Raw genomic sequence first — 26,433 nt, forward strand, 5'->3', positions numbered from 1 at the left:
TGTGACCACAAGTTCCAAAGGTTGTGTTGCCTGTTCAGTGCCATGGTTATGTATATCTTGTTGCAGTTGGAGAACTTGGAGAGGGTGGGGAAGATCCACTTGTCGTGGTCCATGTAGGAATTAATGACATAGGTAGAACATGGACTCCAAAGGAATCAAGGGATATGGGGGAATCAGCTGAGAAAGCAGAGTTGAGATCAAAACCCTGCCATGATCTTATTAAATAGCAGAGCAGGCTTGACAGGCCTTACGGCTCACCCCTACTCCGTTCCTTTCTTACAATATCACCAAAAGCCTGCATTTCATTAAGTTTAATTAAGGCTGAGCCAACAGATGCAGTGTCAACTTCTCTTTGAAGGATGGATGTTTGGGCATTCCTTTTAAAACTGGAATCTTCTTCAAATTATAATAGGGAATTAATTAAAATATACCTGCATTGTGTTTTGAGCTTAGCACCTTTGCAGGCTAGCAGTGCTCATAAAAGCACAATAGTGGCAGATTAACTTTAAGGAAGATTTGCATTTATATCATAACTTGTTTCACTTCAACCACAATCTGTAACCTCATGGCCTGGCATATCCCCCACTCTACCATTACCATCAAGCCAGGTGACCAGCCCTGGTTCAATGAAGAGTGCAGGAGGGCATACCAGGAGCAGCATCAGATTTACCTCAAAATGAGGTGTCAACCTGGTGAAGCTACAACACAGGACTACTTGCATGCCAAGCAGCATGCAATAGATAGAGCTAAGCGATCTCATAACCAATGGATCAGATATAAGCTCTGCAGTCCTGCCACATCCAGTCGTGAATGGTGGTGGACAATTAAACAACTAACTGGAGGAGGTGGCTCCACAAATATCCCCATTATCAATGATGGGGGAGCCCAGCACATCAGTGCGAAAGATAAGGCAGAAGCATTTGCAACAATCTTCAGCCAGAAGCGCCGAGTTGATGATCCGTCACGGCCCCCTCCTGAAGTCCCCGGCATTACAGATGCCAGAGTTCAGCCAATTCGATTCACTCCGCGTGATATCAAGAAACGACTGAAGGCACTGGATACTGCAAAGGCTATGGGTCCTGACAATATTCCGGCAATAGTACTGAAGACCTGTGCTCCAGAACTTGCCGCACCCCTAGCCAAGCTGTTCCAGTGCAGCTACAACACTGGCATCTACCCGGCAATGTGGAAAATTGCCCAGGTATGTCCTGTACACAAAAAGCAGGACAAGTCCAACCCGGCTGAATTACCGCCCCATCAGCCTACTCTCAATCATCAGTAAAGTGATGGAAGGTGTCATCAACAGTGCCATCAAGCAGCACTTGCTTAGCAATAACCTGCTCAGTTCCACCAGGGCCACTCAGCCCCTGACCTCATTACAGCCTTGGTTCAAACATGGACAAAAGAGCAGAACTCAAGAGGTGAGGTGAGAGTGACTGCCCTTGACATCAAGGCAGCATTTGACCGAGTATGGCATCAAGGAGCCCTAGCAAAACTGGAGTCAATGGGAATCAGAGGGAAAACTCTCTGCTGGTTGGAGTCATACCTAGCACAAAGGAAGATGATTGTGGTTGTTGGAGGTCTAACAGCTCAGCTCCAGGACATCACTGCAGGAGTTCCTCAGGGTAGTGTCCTAGGCCCAACCATCTTCAGCTGCTTCATCAATGACCTTCCTTCAATCATAAGGTCAGAAGTGGGGATGTTCGCTGATGATTGCACAATGTTCTGCACCATTCGCAACTCCTCAAATACTGAAGCAGTCCGTGTAGAAATGCAGCAAGACATGGACAATATCCAGGCTTGGGCTGATAAGTGGCAAGTAACAGTTGCGCCACACAAGTGCCAGGCAATGACCATCTCCAACAAGTGAGAATCTAACCATCTCCCCTTGACATTCAATGGCATTACCATCGCTGAATCCCCCACTATCAACATCCTAGGGGCTACCATTGACCAGAAACTGAACTGGAGTATTCATATAAATACCGTGGCTACAAGAGCAGGTCAGAGGCTAGGAATCCTGCAGCGAGTATCTCACCTCCTGACTCCCCAAAGCCTGTCCACCATCTACAAGGCACAAGTCAGGAGTGTGATGGAATACTCTCCACTTGCCTGAATGGGTGCAGCTCCACCAACATTCAAGAAACTCGACACCATTCAGAACAAAGCAGCCCGCTTGATTGTCACACCATCCACAAACATTCACTCCCTCCACCACCAACGCACAGTGGCAGCAGTGTGTACCATCTGCAGGATGCACTGCAGCAATGCACCAAGGCTCCTTAGACACCACCTAGAAGGACAAGAGGAGCAGATGCATGGGATCACCACCTGCAAGTTCCCCTCCAAGTCACACACCATCCTGACTTGGAACGATATCGCCGTTCCTTCACTGTCGCTGGGTCAAAATCCTGGAACTCCCTTCCTAACAGCACTGTGGGTCTACCTACCCCACATGGACTGCAGCGGTTCGAGAAGGCAGCTCACCACCACCTTCTCAAGGGCAATTAGGGATGGGCAATAAATGCTGGCGTAGCCAGTGACGCCCACATCCCATGAATGAATTAAAAAAAAATCACCAGATCGTCCCAAAGCACTTCACAGCCAATGAAGTACTTTTGTTTTTAAATTTTAATTCTTTCATGGGACGGAGCATCACTGGCAAGGCCAGCATTTGTGGTGGTGAGCCATCTTCTTGAATCACTGCCGTCCATCTGGTGTAGGTACACCCATTGTGCTGTTAGCAAGAGTGTTCCAGGTTTTTTGACCCAGCCACAGTTAAAGAACAGCGATATAGTTCCAAGTTGGAGGAGAGATGCAGTCTTGTTGTCATGTAGGAAACACATTTTAGATTGTAAGCTCAGTGTTACGGCCAGGTGAGGAGGGGCTCTCAAGCTCCCCTTCCTCTTGTTTGACTGCAACAGGTTTTATTCCTTTTTAAAACAGTGGTTGTGCTTACCACCTCAGTGAATGCGTTACCCTTATTCCTCGAAGGTGATTGCAAAAGAACCAATTGGACAGGTTTTCTTGAGTTTAACCAAGAAAGAAAGAAATTTATTATACTTAACGCTCTAATCTGATTTAAAAGTACTAAAAAAATGCTACCCATTCATGCACACATTTACAGGACAGTCACACACACACACATATAGATTACAGAGGGAAACAGATTTGGTGGTTGGATTAAAGCCCAGAATAAACGGAATTTAAATACAGTCTGTAAATCCAGCAGTCCTCGGTTGGAGCTCTAATCTTGAAGTTCTTGCTGGTCCAAGTGTACTGTGGTTGGCTTGCTTTGCTCAGAGTTCCTGAAGGCAGAATTAGTAGTTGATTCTCTTCCCCTAGTTGCTGGCTGTAGCGGTCTGTGGGCTTGGGGGTGAGGAGTCTTGACGCAGCTTGACAATTTCTGGGGAGGAGGAAGGAGACACACACAGGGGGAAGCAACTGCCATCTTCACTGCTGTACCCTCAGTTACTGCCTGTCTGCTGTCTGTGTCACAAAACTTTAGTTTCTTCAGAGAAGAGCCAGCAGTCAGATGGTTCTATCAATCCCCTTTGTTTCTAATGAGGTTTTTTTCTGGAATATTCTAATGAAATTCAAGGTGCTACATGCCCCAGGGTGTCCATCCACACTTGGAGGGGATTGGCTCTTTCAAAGTCAATGGGTGGAAATGGCCTTGACGGCTCTGCTAATAAACCCATTCTAAGTAATGCAAATCACTTCGAGCAAACCTGTTGTCCTGCCTGAGCTTCTGTTAGATTTTTTTGTCTCCAATCCAATCTCCTGGTATTTCAAATGTAAATTTCAGTAGCCATCTTGGCTGCTAGTTTTTTTTTTAAAGTTAGCTTGTAGGATTATTTTCCATTAACAGTCTCTGCTAAATTTCCAGCTGATGAAATTAATATGTCCCATTTGGTATATTGGGTTTTCCTGACATCAAGAAAAGCAAAGAAGCCAGCTGCTCCTTTCCTTAAGGATCTGCAATAGAATGAATTGAGTAGCAAACAGTGCAGTGAATCTGGATTTCAATGGTGTGTTCATGGAGAGAAGAGGAAGAGCATGTAGGATGGCATGATTGGAGCTTGGTAGTGTCAAGCTTGGTAGTAAATGACAGAGCAGGCTCGAGGGGTCAAGTGGCCTACTCCTGCTCCTAATGTGTATGTATGTTCGTAAGAAAACATGCTATGCCAAATGAGCATTTTTAATTCATCGGTTGGAAACTTACATTAAACTTAAAAAAAGGAAAGCCGGAATATTACAGACAGCTTTTACAAAGACTTTGCACAGCTAAAAATGGCTGTCATTATTTGCATTTGAAAACCTTGCACATTTCAAGGCATCAAAAGTGGAGGCACATGTCTGATTAGCCTTTACCCAAAACAATGGCTCGCCCTATTGATTGAACTACAAATAATTGTTTGGTAATACAGAACTTAAATATTGCTGAGAATAAAGTCATGTTGTCGAAGCTTTTCGTCTTGCATTCATCAGGACAATTTGTAAGAATACCAATGTAAGGAAAAGCAACCACTTTATACTGTACGAGAAGAGAAAGATTAAACTACCTGAGATTGCTTTCATTAGCAAGACATTCAAAGCCATCCTGAGACATGAACATTGAAAAGGCAAACCCTCCAGGGGAATTCATTAGCACCATGAGGCTTGAGAGACAGAAATTCCTGAATTTGAATCTCATTAGAAGGTACCAGAGAAGAGATTGAGACAGTCGTGTGACTGTCTGCCCATCTCTGTGAAAGCGAGGATTTCCCTCAGACAAGCAGACAAGCCAGAAACTCAATCCATACAGAAGCCAGAAGGGCTGTCTGTCTCTCTCTCCAGAAGTCCTGATGCGGCACACGAAGCCTAGCTGCCAGCTGCTAGATCCAAGACAAAGACACCAAGAAGGAAGCCCTCTGCTCAACTGTCTCTAAGGACAACTATCAATGCAGAACCTCAGGGCCACGAATTTAACCAGATGGCCACTAAAGTTACCAGACCACAGACTATTATTTTTATTTGTTCTGGACTCTAATCAAACACAAATCTATTCCTCAATACTCTGTAATCTATTTGTCTATGATTCTCGAGTGTGTGTGTACGTGCGTTGAAGTGTAGTGTAATTTTATCCTATTTATCTAGATCGTGATTAGATTTTTAAGTATAATAAATTCACCTCTCTCTGGTTCAAACTCAAGAAAACCTGTCCGATTGGTTCTTTACAATCACAACAAAGGTAAAAGGTAAAACATTCACTGAAGTGGTAAGCACAACCACCGTTTAAAAAGGAATAAAACCCTTTTTTTTATTCGTTTGGGGGATGTGGGCATCGTTGGCTATGCCAGCATTTATTGCCCATCCCAAATTGCCCTTGATAAGGTGTTGGTGAGCTGCCTTCTTGAACCTCTGCAGTCCTTGGGGTGTAGGTACAATAATAGTGCTGTTAGGAAGAGAATTCCAGGATTTTGACCCAGCAAGTGAAGGAACAGCGATATAGCTCCAAATCAGGATGGTGTGCAACTTGGAGAGGAACTTGCAGGTGGTGGTATTCCCATGCATCTGCTGTCCTTGAACTTCTAGGTGGTAGAGGTTGTGGGTTTGGAAGATGCTGTTGAAGCAGCCTTGGTAAATTGCTGTAGTGCATCTTGTAGATGGCATACACTGCTGCCACTGGAGTGAAAGTTGAAGGTGGTGGATGGGGTCCTAATCAAGTGGACTGTTTTGTCCTGGATGGTGTCAAGCTTCTTGAGTGTTGTTGGAGCTGCACCCATCCAGGCAAGTGGAGAGTATTCCAGCACACTCCTGCCTTGTAGATGGTGGCCAGGCATTGGCGAGTCAGGAGGTGAGTTACTCGCTGCAGAATTCCCAGCCTCTGACCTGATCTTGTAGCCATAGCATTTATGTGGCTGGTCCAATTCAGTTTCTGGTCAATGGTGATCCCCAAGATTTGATAGTGGGGTTTCAGCGATGGTAATGCCATTGAACATCAAGGGGAGATGGTTAGATTCTCTCTTGTTTGATATGGTCATTGCCTGGCACTTGTGTGGCACGAATGTTACTTGCCACTTATCAGCCTAAGCATGTTACATTCAAATAAGATAAAGGACAAGAAGGGAGCCTTGTGATCCCTCCTCACCTGATCATAATGGTAGCAAGAAAGAAAGGAAAGAAAGTCGGAGAGGCGAAAATAGAGACAACGCAAGGGACACCCAGAAAAGCATGGGGGAGTGGAACAGACAGATTGAGACACTAAGATAGGCAGAGATGGAGGGAGAGGCAGAAGACAGAGGAGGAGGGTGACTAAAAGACAGACAGAAAGGAGAATAACTAGATTGTTGCAGAACGAGCAGTTTTGTACCAACACGGAACCGGGTTGAAGTTCATTTCATATGGCCAGAGAGGCAAGTTTCACCTCACCAACATGAGCTAAGGTTGAACCCAGGTTTCAGAGGTGGAATGGACAGTGTGACTGATCCCAGAGTTACAGATTTCCATAAAGTGCAAAATTGAGAAGTTGATTGATGATAGGTGTGTGCTGAGTTGACCAAGCTTGTAATGGAACACTGCTTTTCCATTAGGAACAATACATCATTATTAGATAGGCCTAAAGATTTGAGTTAGGTGGAAAAAACACTTTCACTTGCTGTATTAAACCTGGGATAACCATGCTTCCTAATAAAATTTCGTTGCCTTCTCTTGCTGCACAGAACATATCATTGAACCCTCAGCTTGATGGGCTCTGTGCAGCAGGGCTGGAAATGACTCATCATGAGTGCCACTGTACAAGAAAAGGGAGAAAAAGAGACAAAGCTAAGCTGCAAAAAAACTCTAAACAAAGAACAGCAGGATAACTTTTTTCCTATATTTGTAAAACTTTTAAAAACATATGTAGTGCTACGTACAAGCATCAATAAACAATTGTATAAAATACTGTAATCAGGGAATAGAACATGAAAAACTATATTACACCAATACAGAATACTGTTTAATTTATACAGTCATTTAAATGCTGAATGTAAGAGCTTATCAAAATAAACTGCATTAGTGTATGTAGTGCATATATTAGTACGCAGAAAGCATTTAAAAAAATACAAGCATTAAACATACATTTGCTGTAATGTGGGTCACACTTACAAAATACATCAAATACTTCACAACATGGCATTCCCCAAATAGGAGTTATCGCTCTTCATTCTCACCTCAACCTGCATCGTGCAGTTCAGTGCGGCTACAGATGGTAATCACCTGACCTGTCTGCAATCATATTCTGGTAGTTCGGCGTTAGTGGTCTGGGGTGCTTTGGTGTTAAAGAAAGAGAAATGCTGCAAGTCCATTGGGTTAGTGCCTCAGAGTGGAGACCCTTGATCTGACTGTTAGTGATCCTTCCTCAGATCCTAATAGAAGATCTCCGGCTTCCCTCTTACAGAAGCCGAAGGGACCTGCCCCTGGCTGTTCTATGCATTATCATACTCTCATTTGTATAAATGTTGAACCGAACTTAAACCTGGGATTGGATAAACAGACAGTTTGGCGTCAGTTTCAATCCAAGGGGAGGGTCACACTTTTGGTTCCTTTCAGCTTTGAAGCTTTAGGTGGGCTTCGTACTGAAGCTTAACTTGCCCCCGATTGGAATGGGTAACAATTCATTCTCAGTAAGTGGATAATGTTGGCGAGACTGGCATTTATGTGCAGAGGAGATGGAAGGAGGAGGAATAAGACTAGGCCAGTATGAGGAGAAGTTCCTGCAAATACCCCAGAGATTCAGCAGCTGCAGTGACGTTCACACTGTGGATGGAAAGCCCAATCTGCTCCTCGCCACACCCTCACTGATGTTTCATAGATTAAGCCTTCCCTGTACTTGGCTGCAAGTTTGAGTTAGCAGACACTACTGGACCTTCTACAAATGCAGCATGCTCACTCACCTCCTTCCAGCTTATGCCGCAGAGACACAAAGGTTAATGTGGGGGTGGGGGTGTGGAAGAAAGCTGAGGTAGGATGTATGTGGGTACAGCAGAGATAGACTGCAGCAGACTGGTGACTGTTGAGCATTACTGCTACTGTTGCTTGGGCTTTCTTAAAGCCTTAGCGAAAATAGCTAAAGAGCAGTAAAAATGTGAGCGATTGGGGTTTTCTTTCGTTATGTGGTTTGCACTCCCCAGTTAAACAATGAGAAGCACAAACACTTTCAGAACACACAAGTCCCCACTGTAATAGGATAGGATATGAGCATCCTACCCATCCCAATGGAAAGGGACACTACTCAAATGACCCACAATCCGGACTGTTGTCTGAATGACTGTAATGATTCCTTCAGCCGGTAAGAGGCCGAGAGTCTAGACGGTAAAAGCTGCAGCAAATCACTGCATTGTGGCACTTCATAGTACAAATATATAGAACTGTACAAGCATATATTCTGCAAAACATATAAAATTATATACACCAAAGTGTCAAACTATGGCAATCTTTCTCCAGCCTGGGAGTCTGCAATATGCAAAGGTTCTCTTTCTGACAAACAATACTCAGTTTGTAACATTTGCGAATAGTATTAAATAGATAATTGACAGTGTTCACTTTTTCATTTCTGCAACCAAGAGTTCAAGCTGTTTGAACAGAGTGCATCACGGAGCAGTTTTCCCCAAGAAGGGTTTGTACAACACACAACTTGGTTTCCCCCTCTTGAAAGCAATAAAAAGCATATACAAGTTTGCTATATGGTGTGCATATACTTTTAACACTTAAAAGAAAAATATTCCTGGGTCACTGAAGTGCACCAAAACCATGGCATATTTTAGGAGGTCTCCCTCCCATCCATTTCCTACAAATCAGCCTGATGATACAAGCATACCCAGATGTTCTGTCCAAATACTTTTCAGTTTCAGGTGGGGATTCACACTTGGGTTAAAAATTTTGGCAAATTACGCTGAAACAATCTGGGCACTCTGATCTTGGCCTGGATCATCAAGTGCAGACTCTTCCCCACAGGCTGTACAGAAGACAACTGGGAGGATGGCCCATTTGAATCAGTCTCTCAACCTTCTCCAGTGGGCAGTCTGCACTTTTAATGGGTAGTGGTGTGTGGGGGAGGGGTGAGGGGTTGAAGGCAAGAAAGGACACACAGCACATGATTCAATATGTTCCAGGCTCACCAATGTAATAATGTCTTTGGCTACGCAATTGTACATTTGGGCATTAGCTTAGAGTGTGATAGTGTGCAGGGCACCATCTGCTGTTGCTTCTCCTACTTGATGGAGACCAGCGCACTTTTGGCATTAAAACATTCAGTGGGTAATTCACACAACCGTTAGACAGATATGGGCCTTTGAAGACGCAGGATCTCTTACATTTGCAAATGTACAATAATCTGCATTGTGATATTTAGGTATTTTGATTATTTTGCATGAGAAGTAAATGTTTATATCTGGAGGTTAGCATTTATATTCTGTTTTCCCAGGTCAGGTAATGTACCCTGACTGTGAAGGCAAGTTTGATGCCCCTCATTTACACCTCTGCAAAGTCTTTGTTAAGCTAGGTGTGCAAGAGATTCTGGAGGTGATTCTGCCCCACTCCGCACTCGCAAAGTCTGTGTAGAAGTGGTTTGCTCCTGCTCAGCCCGTTCCCATTGACACGCACTCGATGGGGAATTGTGCGTCCTGGACCTCCCCCAGGCCAGCTTTCCAGTGCACTGCAGCATCCACAGAAACAGTTGAAGTGGTTCAGCAGGTTCGCCTTTCAGACTTTGCTGCTGCATGAACAAATGCTGCAATTAACAACTGTCCAACAGTAATTGAAGCAAATAAAAACGGAGATGGAAATTTAACTCAGATATTGCAACACCAACTGAGCAGCTCCTAGTGTAAGCATTTTGCTTCCACCTCTGGTCTCTACGGGTGAACGGGGGGTTTGGATGGGAGGGGGGACATCCGGGTACGTGAATCTCTGGGTATCCCAGCATTGACAAACTTCCTTGCACTCTGGCCTGCAGACCGATATTTTTACAATAGGCCTTCACCCTGTGACTTGTCGGTCTAAGCCAGTCCTAAAGCTCCCATCTGCAGCTTGTGTTGTCTCTGGAACAGGAATAAGACAGGTGGAGTCCACAAGTTTTGCCAGATGATTACAATGGTGTTCAGTAGTTGCTGGACCCGATGCGGTGCGAGGGTTCAAAGAACTTGGGAGAGGTTGTTGTTCACTGGGCTCCCTCAGAGGCAGATTCTAAAGTCCAACTGAAGGAAGTGCTAGGACCGTTGAACAAATGTCTCACTTAATAGACAAACACTATGGAACAGTTATACTAGAGCGGAATTGGAGCCAACAGGTTAAAGGAAAGTAGACCAACCTTGGCTGCCTTTCATTTCAAAGAAAACATTCAAGTACTCTGAAAAATAGTCATCTGAAAAAAATCTGTATAAATGTATTTTCCCTTTTTAAAAATATGGAAAAATGATCCGGCTTTAGTTTAAAAACACAATCTATTGGAGTGGCTCTGCACTGCAAGCCTTTAGCGCTTCTTTGGGTCTGACAGGGGGCTCCCTGCCATGCCTACGTGATTGAAGACTTTGTGCAGACGTTCTGTGCAGCCCAGAGCCAGGAATGAATCATTTCCCCCTTCCTGCCAACAGCTGTTGAGCATTACAAGGAACAAAATACTCAAGACTGTTCAAAAGCCCAGATATATCAGTAATGTTCCCAATTCCAATTTCTTTTTTAAGGAAAATAAATGGAAGAACCTGGAAACAGTGGTTTTTGCTAGTCTACGGGAAGATACAGTAAACAGTTTGCTACAATACAATGGGCTATTCTCTACCCACCATCTGATTCAGTATTTAACCATCACTGGTCTAAATTGTGCACCTGGAGGGTGTCCTAAATGTTGTGAAATACTTACTGGTGAATTTTATGGGGGAGTCGGGGTGCAGCAAATAAAGAGCAGGAGTTGGGAGAATAGGCGTGAAGTGATCGCAGGTGCTTTTGGACAAAGGGTTTGAGGAGCTTTGTGAAGGTGGGAAAATATGTGTTAAAGAGGAGAGGGTTAGGAGAGAAAACTGCAAAGTGTGGGGGTGAGGTGGCAAAACAAACAGTAACTGAAGGAAATGGAAGATGGAGGAGAGTTGCATAACTTGTCTAAAACAAAACATCAGAATAGTCAGTTTGACAAAGTGATGAACAGGACAAGAGAATCTTCCCTCATGCTGCTTACAACAGTTATATCAAGGCCAGCATCATCTTCAGCTGATCCCTCAAAACAACAGTAAAAGAAAAGGGCTTGCACCTATATCTTGAATAAAGAACGTTCCCTGGTATCTGTTCCAAGTATATGTTTCTCTCATTTCCATTCTTCTGGGACAACGGTTTCTAAGTAAGCCACATCTGACAGCAGGTGCTTGCTGCTCTGACAAGCCTTGCAGAGCTAAGACAAGACTACCAGGAACTTCTGCCATGACCACAAAAGCCTGGCTTCCCTCTATTCTTTGGTGAAAATAAAGATGGTTGAATGCATCCATCACTGCATGATATGCTGGGCAGCACAGAACTGTACTCAAAGTCTTCCGCCTACTCCTGCAAAACCAGCTGCTTTTTCTTAAAGGCACCATACTTGCATTAGATTTATGCAACAGTCTCAAGTCTTATATATAAATATATATATATATAAAACCAAATAGCATCTCTCGTATAAATAAAAAAATAAAATAAAAGTATAAAGAGGCATAAATTACATCAGCAAAGAGGAAGTTAAAAAATAAGTTCAGTACAAAATACATTCAAGAAAGTGCATCTTGACAGAGCTGAGAGCAGTTGGCATAAGTCTTATACAGAAAGTGGGATACAGTTCTTTGTCCCTTTGTCTCAGTCTTAGTACTGGTTCTTATGATGGGCAATACCTCCAGTGCAATCATTTTGGGGATATTTGGGATTGCCTGCACTTTAAGGGTCATGTGTTAAGGAGTGTTGATTTTTTTGGGAAGGTTGGGGTGGCAACAGTTCACAAAACTGGCTTAAAGTAGTCCCAGCCATATTCCACGGCAGACTAACTGGTCCCTGAATGTGCAGATAAAGCCTCTGATAAAGTATGGCTACCTGACCCGAACCTGACCAGACCAGAGTACGTGTCGGGTCTCTCTTCCGGGTCCAGCATTCGGGCTCAGGTCGGGTCGGGCTACACGTGGACAGTGCTGCCCTGCTCTGGGAAGTAATCTTCAATTGAATTTTCAGGATGTCAGAGCAGGAGACGTGCATTCTGCAGTAAAACCTGGCTACCTGACCAAACCCGACTACGTGTCGGGTTCAAGCATTTAAAAAAATTCAAGGACTCGGGCCTGGGTCAGGTTCGGGTTGGCTGTTGTCTGGCCGGGCCTGGGTCGGGTTTTAATTTTATACCTGAGCCAGGCTTTAGCCTCTGATGGTGTTACTGAATCCACTGCTGCTTACAATTTCACAACAAAGGGAGAATACAGAACAAATGTTGGCCAGGTGGAGCTCTTCTCATGATCAGTTCTTGATTCAAGAATACAACACTGATCAGAGCTGGAACTTGTTAGGTAGAACAGAAGATATTGACGCTGTCTGCAGGGGTCCCCCTAAGGCCCAGCCACTCAGCTGTCACATGTTGGGGTTCCCCTAAAGCCCAGGTATTCAATTGCAACACACATGGGTTCCCCTAAAGCCTGGTCACTCAGTTGCCACATGTAGGGCCCCTTTCCCTCCACCAAAAAATTGGCCACTTGCCCAAGTGCAGGGGTCTCCCCCATACAAGTCGATATCCAGCAATTTGATCACATCCCACATTGAATGCAGAGGGTCTCCTAAAATAAAAAGTTTAAAAAAAAAAGTTAACTAAGGACTGTCAATCTCAGGTAAAAGTAGCTTTTGCCCTGATGTGATTGCCACTCTAAATGGAAATCATAAAACAACAATGAGCGACATCAACAGTCATCATGGCTCCCGTTCTTCTTGACTGCGATATTTGGCTCAAGTTGTCAATAGGGTTTTGTTTTTACAAATAATGGCATTTATAATCGAAAACCATCAACAGTATCAAATGAGGACACTGTAAGCATGATAGCAACAGAGACCAGACACTCATTCACAGCACAATAGGTATGGAGAGGAAGTGACTCTTGCCATTAAGTAATACTTTGAACAAGTGCTGCAGCAAGAAGCACTGTGAAATACTTTTCTGCAACACACATGCAGGGGTCTAGCAGCCTCGACTAAAATTGGCGCAATAACCGGTCACCACCCGAAGCACTTGTGTGATTGGAAGAGCATTGCAAAATGTTGTTTGTGCGATTTCTTGGGCACTGTGTTCAATTCCACTGTGGAAAAGTCTGTAAAACTGTAACACTAATTCAACTGCACAAAGATGTGTTGCCCATCACTAACTGCAGATATCAAAGAATCGCCAAAACCCTGGCTACTACAAAGCCAATGCTGTGACTCAGTCACATGAAAAGGCAATAATACTGAATGAGGTTCTCTCTACAGATGCATGCCTTATTCAACCGTCTCAAACAAGATCTAGAGTTAATTTCAGCGTCATCACTTTGTTCAACTGAAGGAATCACTGGCAGAACACCATAACACTTAGAAAATAAGAAACTTGCATTAAATTAGTTTTTTTTATATATAACAAACCTAAAGGCACAAAGTTTCAAATGGGAGAGAACACCTGTTTCAGTTCTAAGAATTAGCACCTTTTAAGAAATGAAACAAATAAAAAGTGACATTCGTCTCCCTCCTGCCAGCCCCCAAAATATGGAGACTGGATGCCTTGTTAAAAGCACATTGGTTTTGGCGATTGCTGAATTCTGCAGGTCCAACCAGTTACCAGACACTTAACTAGGTTAACGGTAGTTTGCCTTGATATGGATCTTGTCTCATCAAGTAGGACATTCAAGGTTGGGTAAAATAAAGGAAAAAAATGATCAGACTTTGGTATACAATATATGTATGTGTATATGCACACACACATATATATAATAAAAATATATCACTCCTGACTGAAGCATGAGTGACAGGTGAGGTGGATTTCCAGCAGGCTGAAGCCCAGACCTCACCAGAACACCTTAAGTACGGCTCCAGGTATAAGGCTCTGCCTACAATGTACATGAAACTAGATGGAGATAGCTGGACGGAGAGTTGACAAGGCGCTTTTGTAATATACTCCCAAGTTCTATTCCTCAGAAAAGCTGCACTACTTCCACTTTGCACAAGAAGCTATCATATTTTGCACGATATTTGTAACCTCTAGTTCTGTGTAACACTACTAGAGGTTTTAATGAGGCATTCCACGCACTGTTGAAATGCTACTCTCTGTCCAGCTTTTCGTTGGTGGCACACAGTGCTGAGATGAGACCCTCTGCTGAAGAGCCTGTCAATGGTGTCCGCAGTTGCATCGGGAATCACGCAGTTGTCCAGGACTAAACTGCTGCCTTGGGTACAGACACTTGTGTTGTGATCTGTGTTACTGAGTATACTGACTGAATGGAACGCTAGGCATAATAACCTTTAGACAGTTTAGAAAATATACTATTAAAAAAATCCCAGCTCCAGAGCCAGCTACCTCCATCAGTGAGTGATCTGGACAAATGGGTTTCTGAACAGCTCCTCTGCTGATGGTCTTTGCTTTGCATCCACAAATATTTTCTTCAGAAAGTCTCTGCAATGATCTGAAATGTGAGGAGGCAGCTGGGGGTTTGTCGGCTGAGTGGCGATTTTGAAAATGGCAGCCATAGCTTCGTACTCGGCCCAGGGAGGTTTCTCTGTGAGCATCTCCACTACCGTACAGCCCAGACTCCTAAAGAAAGGCAAACAAAATGACAAATGGTAATCAAGTTGGAATCACAGGCTTTTCAGTGAAGAAAGCACCAACTAAAGAAAGACAGAAAATGCTGGAAATACTGAGCAGCTCAGGTAGCATTTGTGCAGAGAAACAGAGTTAACATTTGAGGTCGATGACCTTTCGACAGAACTGGGAAAAAATTAGAGATGTTGGAACTTTTTCCAGCTCTGATGAAAGGTCAATGACTTAAAACGTTAACAGTTTCTCTCTCCACAAATGCTCCCTGACCTGCTTTGTATTTCTAGCATTTTGTTTTTATTTCAGATTTCCAGCTTTTGCAATACTTTGCTTTTGAAAGGAAAGAATGTATTTACATTTCTATAGCACCTTTCACAAGGTCAGGATGTCCCAAAGCTTGTTGCAGCCAATTAAGCACTTTTGAATTTTAGTCACTGTTGTAATGTAGAAAACGTAGCAGCCAACTTGTGCATAGTAAGGTCCCACAAACAGCAATGAAATAAATGACCAGATAATCTGCATTAGTAATTTTGGTTGAGGGATAAATATTGGCCACGATACTGGGGACAGCTCCCCTGTACCCCTTTGAATGGCGGCAAGGGATCTTTTATGCCCACCCGAGAAGGCAGAAGGGTGTATGGTTTAAACTCTCATCCAAAAGACAGCACCTTTATAGTGCAGCACTCCTTCAGTACTGCACTGGAATGTCTGCCAAGAGTTTGTGCTCAAGTCTCTGGAGTGAGACTTAAATCTGTAATCTTCTGATTCAGAGGTGAGTGTGCTACCAACTGAGCCATGGCTGTCACCTGTCAACAGGGATGAGAGTGGGCCTGAATCACAGACTTGTTCCGACACTGAGGCGAACAGATGTGGTCAAAAACTGGCCAATTCCACAAATGGCAGACCTTCAAACATGTAAGCATCACAATTGTTCCAGCATGGTGACCACAGAGTCAATGCAGTCAAACCTAGACAACAAAAAGGACATTCAAGCCTTCAGTGCTCAGGCGCACATCCAACAAATTAACCACCCCCCACCCCATGGACTGTAACAACCCTCCCCACCACATCCATCCCTGCTCAGATATCCAACTGACTCTACACACACCACTTCCAACCAGCCCACCAACCTCCCTCGCTGACTCCTCCCAGCCTCAATCAAGTACAACTAATAAACTGACCCCACCCTGTAAGTATTCAATCTCCCCCAGCAACCAACTGCTTCCAGCCTCTAACTAGCCAACCTGCTTGAGCCTCTAACCAACCAACCATGCCCAGTCCACATCAACGCCAACCAACCGTCCCCATTGACTCCAATAAACCAATGTCATCTCCAGCCTCCAATTAACCAACTGCCCGTCAGCTCCTGCCACTCCAACCACTGGAAATCTCTACGTAAATTACTTTGACGTGGGAAAGAATAGTTTTGTGTGCAATGCCTTAAAATTAATACCCGCCACAAAGTTTCAAGTACGCCTCAATGACTTGAGCTTCCAACCTGCCGCCTGCAGCCGTTGGGAATTCCGGCAGTACCCAACAAACCAGTTGAAATTCGGATCAGTTGAGAGACAATTTGACAACAATTTGCATGCAGCATTGCAATAATACAATGCTAGCTGCAAGTCTATGTACAGTAAGGACACCATCATGTACTAGGTGAACTGACTTTCCGATTGTGTGCGATTACAAACATGCCATAACCATTTTAAAAAGTCCAGTCCGACATTCTATCAGACGTAACTTATAACATAAAATAGTAGGTAGTAGCTGTGGACGACAGGTGGGAAACCTGCCTGACGTGTTGGAACACTGGACCAGTGTTCTTCAAGTGGAAAATTCCTTTTAATAATGCAGCAAAAACACCAACATATTGATGTCACTTGGAATAACAGAATCATTTGGCACTGTGTCCAATTCCCTGCCAGGTTTGCCTTTATCTTTACTGTACTCCCAGGACTGGAACATGTGAAAGCGGAAAATTCCACCCTATAAATAGCCAGCACACCACTTACTCCTGGCTGACTGCCAGTCCTCAGATCTCCTGATGGGAACCTATCAATCCACCAAGACATTACACAAGGAACAATATCAAAGTAAGCTGACCAAATGTGCAGACCAATCACTTTCTGTGAAATGATTCTAGACTGCACTAGCTCCTGGGGCTGGGCCTCTCTTGAACTACACTTCTATATTCTTTAGGCTCAGTTCAATAAAAGCACACAACAGGAATAGATTACGAAATCCTTAGTCACCAGTCTTGCACTGAGATCAGAAATGGTCATGACATTCACTTGTGCAATTAAGCCAGGGAAAAGTGCAAAAGGTCTGTATGGGATGGTATGCATCAATGTAATTTAATTTATACTGGCCAGCAAGCATCTGCTTAGTGTTGAATTTGGGAATGTGCTGGATTTGTACTCCAGTGCGGCATTGCAAAGTTGGAACATGGGAGTGATGCTATGGTGACATGCACAGATGGGGTGCAAGTCAAAATCAAAACAGAAAGCCTGGATATGTTTAAACTTCACACTAAACCATACAGCCTCTCAAACTCTAGTACATGGACCATATATACAAGTACCGTCAATTTCTGATTTCATTAAAAATGTATCTACAAGGCGCAGGTCAGGAGTGTGATGGAATACTCGCCATTTGCCTAGATGGGTGCAGCCTCAACAACACTCAAGAAGCTCGACACCATTCAGGACAAAGCAGCCCGTTGGATTGGCACCTCGTCCACCACCTTCAACATTCACTTCCTCCACAACCGACACACAGTGGCAGCAGTGTGTACCATTTACAAGATGCACTGCAGCAACTCACCAAGGCTCCTGCGTCCTGCACCTTCCAAACCCGCGACCTCTACTACCTAGAAGGACAAGGGCAACAAAGGCATGGAAACACCACCACCTGCACGTTCCCCTCCAAGTCACACACCATCCTGACTTGGAACTATGTCACCATTCCTTCACTGTGGCTGGGTCAAAATCCTGGAAATCCCTTCCGCACAGCAATGTGGGTGTACCTACACCACAAGGACCGCAGCGGGTCAAGAAGGCAGCTCATCACCACCTTCTCAAAGGCAATTAGGGATGGGCAATAAGTGCTGGCCTAGCCAGCGACACACACGTCCCACGAATGAATAAAAAAGTCACAGTTATAATGTAGGCAATGCAGCAGCCATTTTGTGCACAGCAAGTTCCCACAAACAGCAACTGACAATGACCAGATAATCTGTTTTCGTGATGTTGAGGAATAAATATTGTCCATGACACTGGGGATAACTCCCCTGCTCTTCTCTGAAATAGTGTTGTGGGATCTTTTACATTCATCTGAGAGGGTAGACAATGCCTTGGTTTCACTTCTCCTTTGAAAGACAGCACCTCTGACAGAGCAGCACTCTCTCAGTACTGCACTGGAGTGTCAGTCTTGATTTCTGTGCTCAAGACTGGAGTGGAACTTGAACCAACAACTTTCTGACTCCAACTGAGCCACAGAAAACAGAAATAATGTGCTGCTAAGCTAAAGCAGATACTGGGAGCAGGATCCAATACTTAGCCGGACAATACTTACAACTAAATAAATAAAATAAATAAAAACAAAGTGCTGGAAATACTCAGGAGGTCTGGCAGCATCTGTGGAGAGAGAAGCAGAGCTAACGTTTCAGGTCTGTGACCTTTCATCAGAACTGGCAAAGGTTAGAAATGCAACAGGTTTTAAGCAAGTGGGGGGGAGGGGGGGGGGGGTGGAGAGAGAGGAAGAGAACAAAAGGGAAGGTGTGTGATAGGACAGAGGGCCAGAAAGATTAACTGACAAGGAGATCATGAGGCAAAGGCAAAGAGAGTGTGCTAATGGTGTGGTGAAAGATAAAGCATTAGTGCAGTGAGAGTGTTATTGACAGAATAATGAACAGCCCTAGCCAAAAGCACAAACATGAGAAACCCAGTACATATTTATATTCAAAACTATTTTGTGCACCATATATATTGTATACACTAAATACAAATGTCATGCCAATGTGCTTTGTTGAATGCTAATTTTCTTTAATCCACTGACTGGAGATCTGAATTAATATCTTTTTTTTTTATAAAAGAACAGTAAAAGGATGACTTTGCTGGCAGCTTAGGATGGCCACCTAATTTGCAACACTATCCTACACTGCAAGGCCTGTGAGGAGGGAGACGAAATGTCTGCTCATTTCCTAGCAAGAACCAAGACCCAGGAGGTTTAAGGGAACTACCTGTTCTTTCAGCATGAAGAAATACTGCTAACTGCTATGTTTGAATCACTGAGTGACTGTCATGTGACAAGACCGTCCCCATCTGTGATTTTAAGTTTGTGTTTCTCTGCAGCCGAAAGGAGAAGCAACTGGACTCTGACACGTGCAGACCCAAGTTGGGCCCCCACCCTCTCTCTCTCTCTCCATTTCAGTTTGTAAGCTTTGAACTCTGCCTGTTGACTGACCAGCTTTGCATACTCCAGCTACAATCAGAAGCCCTGCTGGAGGAAGTCATGCGCATCAGTGTCCAAGAAACCCACTGAACCAGTCATCTACCGCTTCAAACTAAAACCCTCAGGACCACTGAATGCAGCTAGAAGCCAGCCAAATCACCAAACCCCTTTTTCTACAGACTCTGACTCAACCAATCTACCTTGCTCCACTCTGTAACCTATTTGTATGTGTATGTAAACCTCTAGTGCGCGTGTATGTACTTGCGAGTGAAAGTTGGCGTGTAGTTTATTATTTTCATTAGTTCAGTTTAGGTACAATAAAGTTAACCTCTTTCTTTGTTAAACTGAAGAAAACCAGTCCTATTACTTACTTGCTATGATCATAACAAGAACCAATCAAACACCTACTGAATTGGCCAGTACATCCACTTTAAGAAAGAAGTAAACCTGTTGTGGTCAAACATGGCGAGGGAAAAGATGGAGCCCTTCAACCCCTCCTCACTTGACTGTAACACAAGGAAGAACTTTAGATTACGAATCCAAACAGCTGAGCTGCTGCTTGACTGCATTTTGACCAGACTCCCCTTTAGATGGCGCTTTAACACTGGAAAGTTGAAATGCACATTAACCAGGATAGACCAACAAGATTAAAATTTTGTATGTTCCACAAAACTCCTGGTACCTTGTATCGCCGCCGCATCAATCCTTGCTCAGCATCCACACGCTTGCACATTCTAGTAGGGATCTCAGAATAATTAGCAACAGCAGGCTGCACAGCTGATTTTTGTTCCCTTCCCTAGCCCAGGTGCTTTGAGGACTATTGATCTGGTTTGTATGATGTCTGTTTGTATGGTGTAACCAGATGATGCCTTTATTCACAGGGTTCAGTTTTTGATATTTGATTAAATTAATCCAAAGCCTACATGCTGCACATTTTGTAAAATATATCGAAAAACTAAAATACCTGTTGCAAATTATTGACTTAAATAAACAGCTCTTCCATCAGGAGAGTTGGACAATATTAACCAAAGATCTGAAGGACTTCAAAAATTCTTATGGCTTTTACATGAGCCTCCTCTCTCAATCTCTGGTCCAGTGAAATGGACAGTTTGAAAAACACAAGGAAATTAGTGGTATGAAGCAATGTGTGTGCACCATTCAGCTTAGCTATACTCTTTCACCATAGCCTGTAACTTTGCCTTTGCAGACACATTCTTTATCTGTTTAGACGGTTAAATTAAAAATAGAAATGGAGGTTTTGCGAAAGGAAATCTCAACCAATTTTTTGTTGTAAATTAAATAGCCTGGAGAACTGGAGAGCCCCTCTACTCTTCAAATGTTGTCATGTGAGAACAACCAGACAGAGTTTCGGCTTAATGTCTCACCTTAAGTTGGCACCTCCGACAGTGCATCACTCCCTCAGTACAGCACTGGAGTGTCAGCCTAGATTGTGCGATCAAGTGGGGCTTGAGCCCACAACCTTCTGACTCAGGTGAGAGCGCTACCATTGAGCCAAGGTTGCCAAGTCGGAGAGTACAAGTTACAGACAGATGTCAGGGCTGGGTGAGGTGGAATACTAGAGGGAATTTCAGATGGCCAAAATGCCTTTTCACGTTCTTGACTTTTTATGCTTCTATATTTTATTAGTAAAATAATATATAATACATGGATTCCTGGCTATGTGGTACAGTGAAGGATAGGATTACACATATTTACTGCCCAGAAATAGTTGAAATAATGGCCAACAACAGTGCACTGTTAGATTAATATTGTGTCTGGTTTCTGTAACAGGCAGGCAACTAGACCATTTATCCTTACCAAACATCTGCTTTCCTTCCGTAGCCTTCACCGCTGATGACCTCTGGGCTCATCCAATACGGTGTCCCAGTGACTGAGCGGATCCCAGTCCCCGACATGCATATCGTCTGCAATCGTTTGCTTGCTCCGAAGTCGCCCAGCTTCACATTCCCTGCAGAGTCTCGTAAGATGTTGGCTCCTGGAACCAGATTGAACACATTTGTAAGACCAAAGGATGCCACAGGCAGAGAGCAAACTCTACAACTATTCGACATAAACAGAGCAGCACCTTGGCAGACAAAGGCAGAGCTATACAATGGACTGATGTAGGCTTGCTGTCTTATCAACTCCCTAACTCAGCTCTGTTACCCAGGAGGAGACATCAAGCCAAGGGCAGGCACCTCTTCATGGAGGAGGAAAGGGAAACCCAAAGGAAATCACCATGCGTGATGTAACTGACCAGCCCCCAGGAAAGAGGGGTGGGCGCGGTGTGAATCTGCCTGTATCTTGGAGCTTCTCCATTTATTTAATGGAGAGGGAGATGGATCACAGCGTCAGATTGGCTGGGGAGTCACCAGGTCAGGAACAAACAAGCTGACAGGCTTTCCCTGACCTATAGAATACTGCTTCACTTCAGTAGCTGAGCACATTATCCAGCATATTTCAGTGTAGTACGGTATTCTCCTCGTGTCCTGGCCAACATTCCTTCCTTAACCAACACCAATAGCAACTAGAATATATGGATAGATGTATGCACAACTGACATTCATACTGCAACTTTAACATAAAAAAAAAATCCAAGGTGCGTCACACTGCAAACAATTGACTCCAAATCAAAGGAGATATTAGAAGGTCAAGAGCTCGGTCTTAAAATGAGAAAAAGGATGCTGAGAGGAGTGCAGTGTTGCACAAAGAACCAGTTACAGGAACTGTGAATTATGGGGGACGTGGGGTGCATCACTGGAGGAGATATAGAAAGAAAAAGGTGAGATCATGGGAGCAGAACCAAGCGAGGGCAGACCCACTGAGTTGAATAATGGAGGGAAGGCATGAGAGGAGCTGCCAGTAGCTGCAAAGAGAATAAGGTAGGTTAATCCACCATGCTAACAGTCTCATAGAATGGTTTTTGTGTCTTTGGTCAGTGCGGTGGGAGAAGCAGATATCTGTTTGGAGACATAAATAAGGATCTGGGAGGCACCATGATCATGGAATTGGAAATGGGAACGCTTTCAGAGACAGAGGCGTTGCAGGGGCAGCTTTGAAGAGGAAGTGCTGACCTCGTTTTTGAAAGCAAGGGGACAATGCCTGAGGAAAGGGAACCATTTACAACGTCAGTTAACAGAGGGGCCAACAAGGGAAGTTAGGTGGTCCGAAGTTTAGTAGGAACGAGGTCACAGGAGCTGGAGATATTTCTTATGTCTGATGAGCTTGAAGAGGACATGGAGAAGTAGAGAAACTAGAGAGAGATGGAGGTTCAGGTTCGGTAACGGAGAGCCTGAGGCTAATTTTGGCACGGTAGAGGAAGAGGGAAGCAGCAGAGACAGCCGAAGGGATGATTTCTAACTTGGTAAGTGCTCCTCACACTTTTTTTTTTAAAAAGAGGCGAGGGCAGAGGAGGCAGGAGAGAGGGCTTCAAGGAGTGGTTTTAGTAGAGAAGAGAAGCTGGGAATTATCTTTGCTTTCTAGGAGGATCCTGAAATTATGAGAGATTTTGGCAAAAGAGAGTGAGGCTGAGTAGATCTTGAGGTGGTCTAGCCAGATGACTAAGCTTGTTGTGCGTCAGATACTGACAAGTGCGTCTCTTGAGGAAGTGAAGATGTGGACCAAACCAGAGAGAACGATCAAGATGGGAGGCAGTGACGATTTTATGATGGGCAAGAACAAAGATGAGGGAATGGTTGAGTAAAATGACAACTGCAGAGGTATTACAGCGAATGGAAAGCCAAAGGTTAGGCAGTTGAGAGTTTGACAGTTCTGTTGTAAGTGACTCAGAGTCATAGAGAGATACAGCACCAAAACAGGCCCTTCAGCCCAACGAGTCCGACCATCAACCACCAGTTTATACTAATTCTACATTAATCCCATTTTCCCTCTCACATTCCCACCTTCCCTCAATTCTCCTACCACCTACCTACACACTAGGGGCAATTTTTACAATAGCCAATTTACCTATCAACCCGCAAGTTTTTGGCATGTGGGAGGAAACCAGAGCACTCGGAGGAAACCCACACGGTCACAGGGAGAACTTGCAAACTCCGCACAGGCAGTACCCAGAACCGAACCCGGGTCACTGGAGCTGTGAGGCTGCGGTGCTAGCCACTGTGCCGCCCAGACTCATGGGGAAGGTTTTATTTCCCCAAGAGTGGACACAAACAGAAGTGGGCTCGGATAGTCCTAGGGATTGCAGGTGTGAGAGATACAAGGAAGTGGTTGAAGATGGCCTCGTCAAGTGATCTGAATCACGAGACACCATGGGAAATGGCATGTTTGAGCTGTGGCTGTGAATATGGGTTGAAGAATCTATACACAGGGATAGATTAAGGCAGGATAGGACAGTGAATTCTGAACAGAGGGAGTAACAGGTGTTTGACAACAAGCATTTTAAAGGAGAAGTGAAAGATGTAGGATAAGGTGAGATGCCCAAAGGAGAAGGAAGCTAGAGGAGTAGGGGTAAAGGCCAAGGTGTGATGGGTGATTTGGACCAAAGCAACATCACGTAAGGAGGATTCAGTAAGGGGCAAGATGATGCCATCCAGAAGCCAAGTTGCAGTAGAAGCCAGGCTCTCAATGCAATTTATCCACAAATATTGTGGATGGCAAGGGCTTTGTTCATGAGCGAGAAATGCAGACAGGATGGTGATTATTGATTCATTGACAGGGTCTATGGGAACAGTAGTGGCTGGGTTGAGCGGGACAGGTAGATGGCTGATGTTAGCCCCAATGGTAAGGTTGGCCAGAGAGAAGGATGGGGCAGTTGGGGTTGCTGCCTGTAAGAGGCAGCATTGGGAGCCTTGCTGAGCCCTTTGAAAAATGCTAAGAGGAACACTGAGGATAGCCATGGGCCTATTCAAGGGGGATTTTGAGCCTGGAATTGCAACAGGAGAATTGGAAGGCAGAGGGATAGTGATAAGGGGGTGGGGGCAAAGTAGCCAAGAGGGGAGAGATGAAACATGTCTTGCCCAGGTAACAGGAAGGAGGAAAGAGCTCAAGATGCGAAGGCAAAAAAGGACAGAAATGATGGACTGGAATCTGGAGCTGCAGTCAAAATGCTCATGCTAATGGATAGTGTATTTGGGTTATATAGGCTTGGCAGAGAACAGGAGAGATTGGTTTTGTTTGTAACCAGAGGTCGAGATATGAAATAGTTCAAAGGTAAAGTCCATGGCACTGCGGGCATATGAATTCAGTCTATAGACTGGAGTGTTCATTAACTGATATTCAGACTCAAGTAAATACAAAATACTGCAGATGCTGGAAATCTGAAATAAAAACAAGAAATGCTGGAAATAGTCAGCAGGTCTGGCAACATCAGTGGAGAGAGAAGCAGAGTTAACGTTTCAGGTCAGTGACCCTTCATCAGACTCAAAATTAGTTCTAAAGAGGGATAGATCCAGGTGCCGTTCAAGGGCTAGAGCATCAGTTGAGGGCCTGGTTGGCTTAACCCAGTGCAACCCGAGGACATCACTCAAAGGACCTTGCTGAGAGAAATCTGGCTGCTGCATTTGCCTAAATACCATTGACTACACTTCAAAATTAACTCATTGGGACATTCCGAGGTAACGAAAGGTGCTAAATAAATACAAGTATGTTCTTCAGGTACTCAGCAGTTCGTGCCTAAAATACGGTAAAGGAAATGAGTGGTGCCCTCATGCTGGTCCTGTACAGCAACACTTAAAATCAATGGGTTTGTTGTGCTGGTTGAGATTAACAATGAGCACAGTGGCAGGGTGTTAGCAGTGACACTGCTGTGTGCTGCATGGCCTTATATTTAAACAGTCAGCAACACTGCGGCACGACCCCTACTTCCTCCACACTAACAGGTCATGAGGTCAGGAGTTCTCTGTGCAGATATCTTTCAATTCATCAGTGTTGAGGGTTGATGAGTTTCGTTTCATTAGTCAAGACTTCCAAGTCAGGAAATGCACAATACCTCAGGAATTAAGCTTGCTGCTGCACTTTGCCTGCTTCCCAAAGCCTTTTTGCACAGGGCTTGGGGCTGTGATAGACTCCTTCTCGAGCCAATTCACCACTATCTTTACAAATAGCTTCAAACTTACCCTAACTGTTTCTCCCTGCCAAGTCCACTGCCAAATTTAAAACACTACCCCAGGATCTCACCCCCTCGCAAATCACACGCCATCATTGTTCCTTGTAGATTTGAAAATGAAACCTTCCTCTGCCTCCCTTCCCTCCACCCTCCCAAAATCCTCTTGCGGCACAGTGGCGCAGTGGTTAGCACCGCAGCCTCACAGCTGCAGCGACCCGGGTTCGATTCTGGGTACTGCCTGTGTGGAGTTCGTAAGTTCTCCCTCTGACCGCGTGGGTTTTCGCCGGGTGCTCCGGTTTCCTCCCACAGCCAAAGACTTGCAGGTTGATAGGTAAATTGGCCATTATAAATTGCCCCTAGTATAGGTAGGTTGTAGGGGAATTGAGGGAAGGTGGGGATGTGAGAGGGTAATGGGATTAATGTAGGATTAGTATAAATGGGTGGTTGATGGTCAGCACTCAGTGGGCTGAAGGGCCTGTTTCAGTGCTGTATCTCTAAATAAACAAACAAACACAGAGAGGCAGCAATGCAGAGTAAGCGCTTTTATCTTGCAGCAGTCCAGCTATACCTCAATGCAGCACATCATCAGTTTTTTAAAAATAAAAGGCTACTTGTTAAGATTGGTTGCCTCCTCTAGAAATTTGCACTTATCACCAGAAGGGCAAGATGGGTCGAGCGCACTTACAACTCTCCCAAGACAGTGTATCCATGGCCTCTGCAACTTAGACAATCATTTTGCTCTGCATTTCCTCCAGCTGGATTGTCTGCATTATTCTGTTCCACGCCCCCCTCTGGTTGGAATGATCTACACTTATTCACTGCCCTGCATCCTCCTCCAGCTGGGAGGGTCTCCAAACCAGACAGTCTCTGCCTCCTCTGACACATGCTCCACCAAATGAGATCCTCTGCATCTCCTCATCTCCCCACAACCTTCTGCAGACTGAGACACAGTAAGTGGCTACTGATGTGACCTTGATTCACAGAAGTCCAGCTGGCTAATGTGACTGCTGTATATTTGTTCCAACTAATGCGCAATGTAGCTCACCAAATTGAATAATTCAGCATTACAAACAATAAATCCCATTAAAACACTGCAGAAGGCATCTCAGTGCATTGTCTTTAG

The 26,433-nt window shown here is 44.4% G+C and overlaps 1 protein-coding gene across 2 annotated transcripts in view; it reads right to left on the reverse strand.

The window, feature by feature from the left end:
- Positions 1 to 6,868: 6,868 nt before the first annotated feature.
- The window catches only part of map3k3 (mitogen-activated protein kinase kinase kinase 3), a 162,844-nt gene continuing 143,279 nt past the window's right edge, over positions 6,869 to 26,433 (reverse strand). Inside the window, exons 16-18 of one of the 2 annotated variants that reach the window (XM_068013134.1) lie at positions 21,065 to 21,242; positions 14,558 to 14,791; positions 6,869 to 9,739 (exon numbers count right to left, since the gene is read on the reverse strand). In XM_068013134.1, coding sequence (XP_067869235.1) covers positions 14,563 to 14,791; positions 21,065 to 21,242 — 407 coding nt within the window. In that variant the 3' untranslated portion in view covers positions 6,869 to 9,739; positions 14,558 to 14,562. Of the gene's footprint in view, positions 9,740 to 13,304; positions 14,792 to 21,064; positions 21,243 to 26,433 lie in introns of those variants that run through there. The other variant, XM_068013133.1, reaches the window with a different exon arrangement.

Source organism: Heterodontus francisci, chromosome 33 (assembly GCF_036365525.1).
Source record: "Heterodontus francisci isolate sHetFra1 chromosome 33, sHetFra1.hap1, whole genome shotgun sequence".
NCBI lineage: Eukaryota > Metazoa > Chordata > Chondrichthyes > Heterodontiformes > Heterodontidae > Heterodontus > Heterodontus francisci.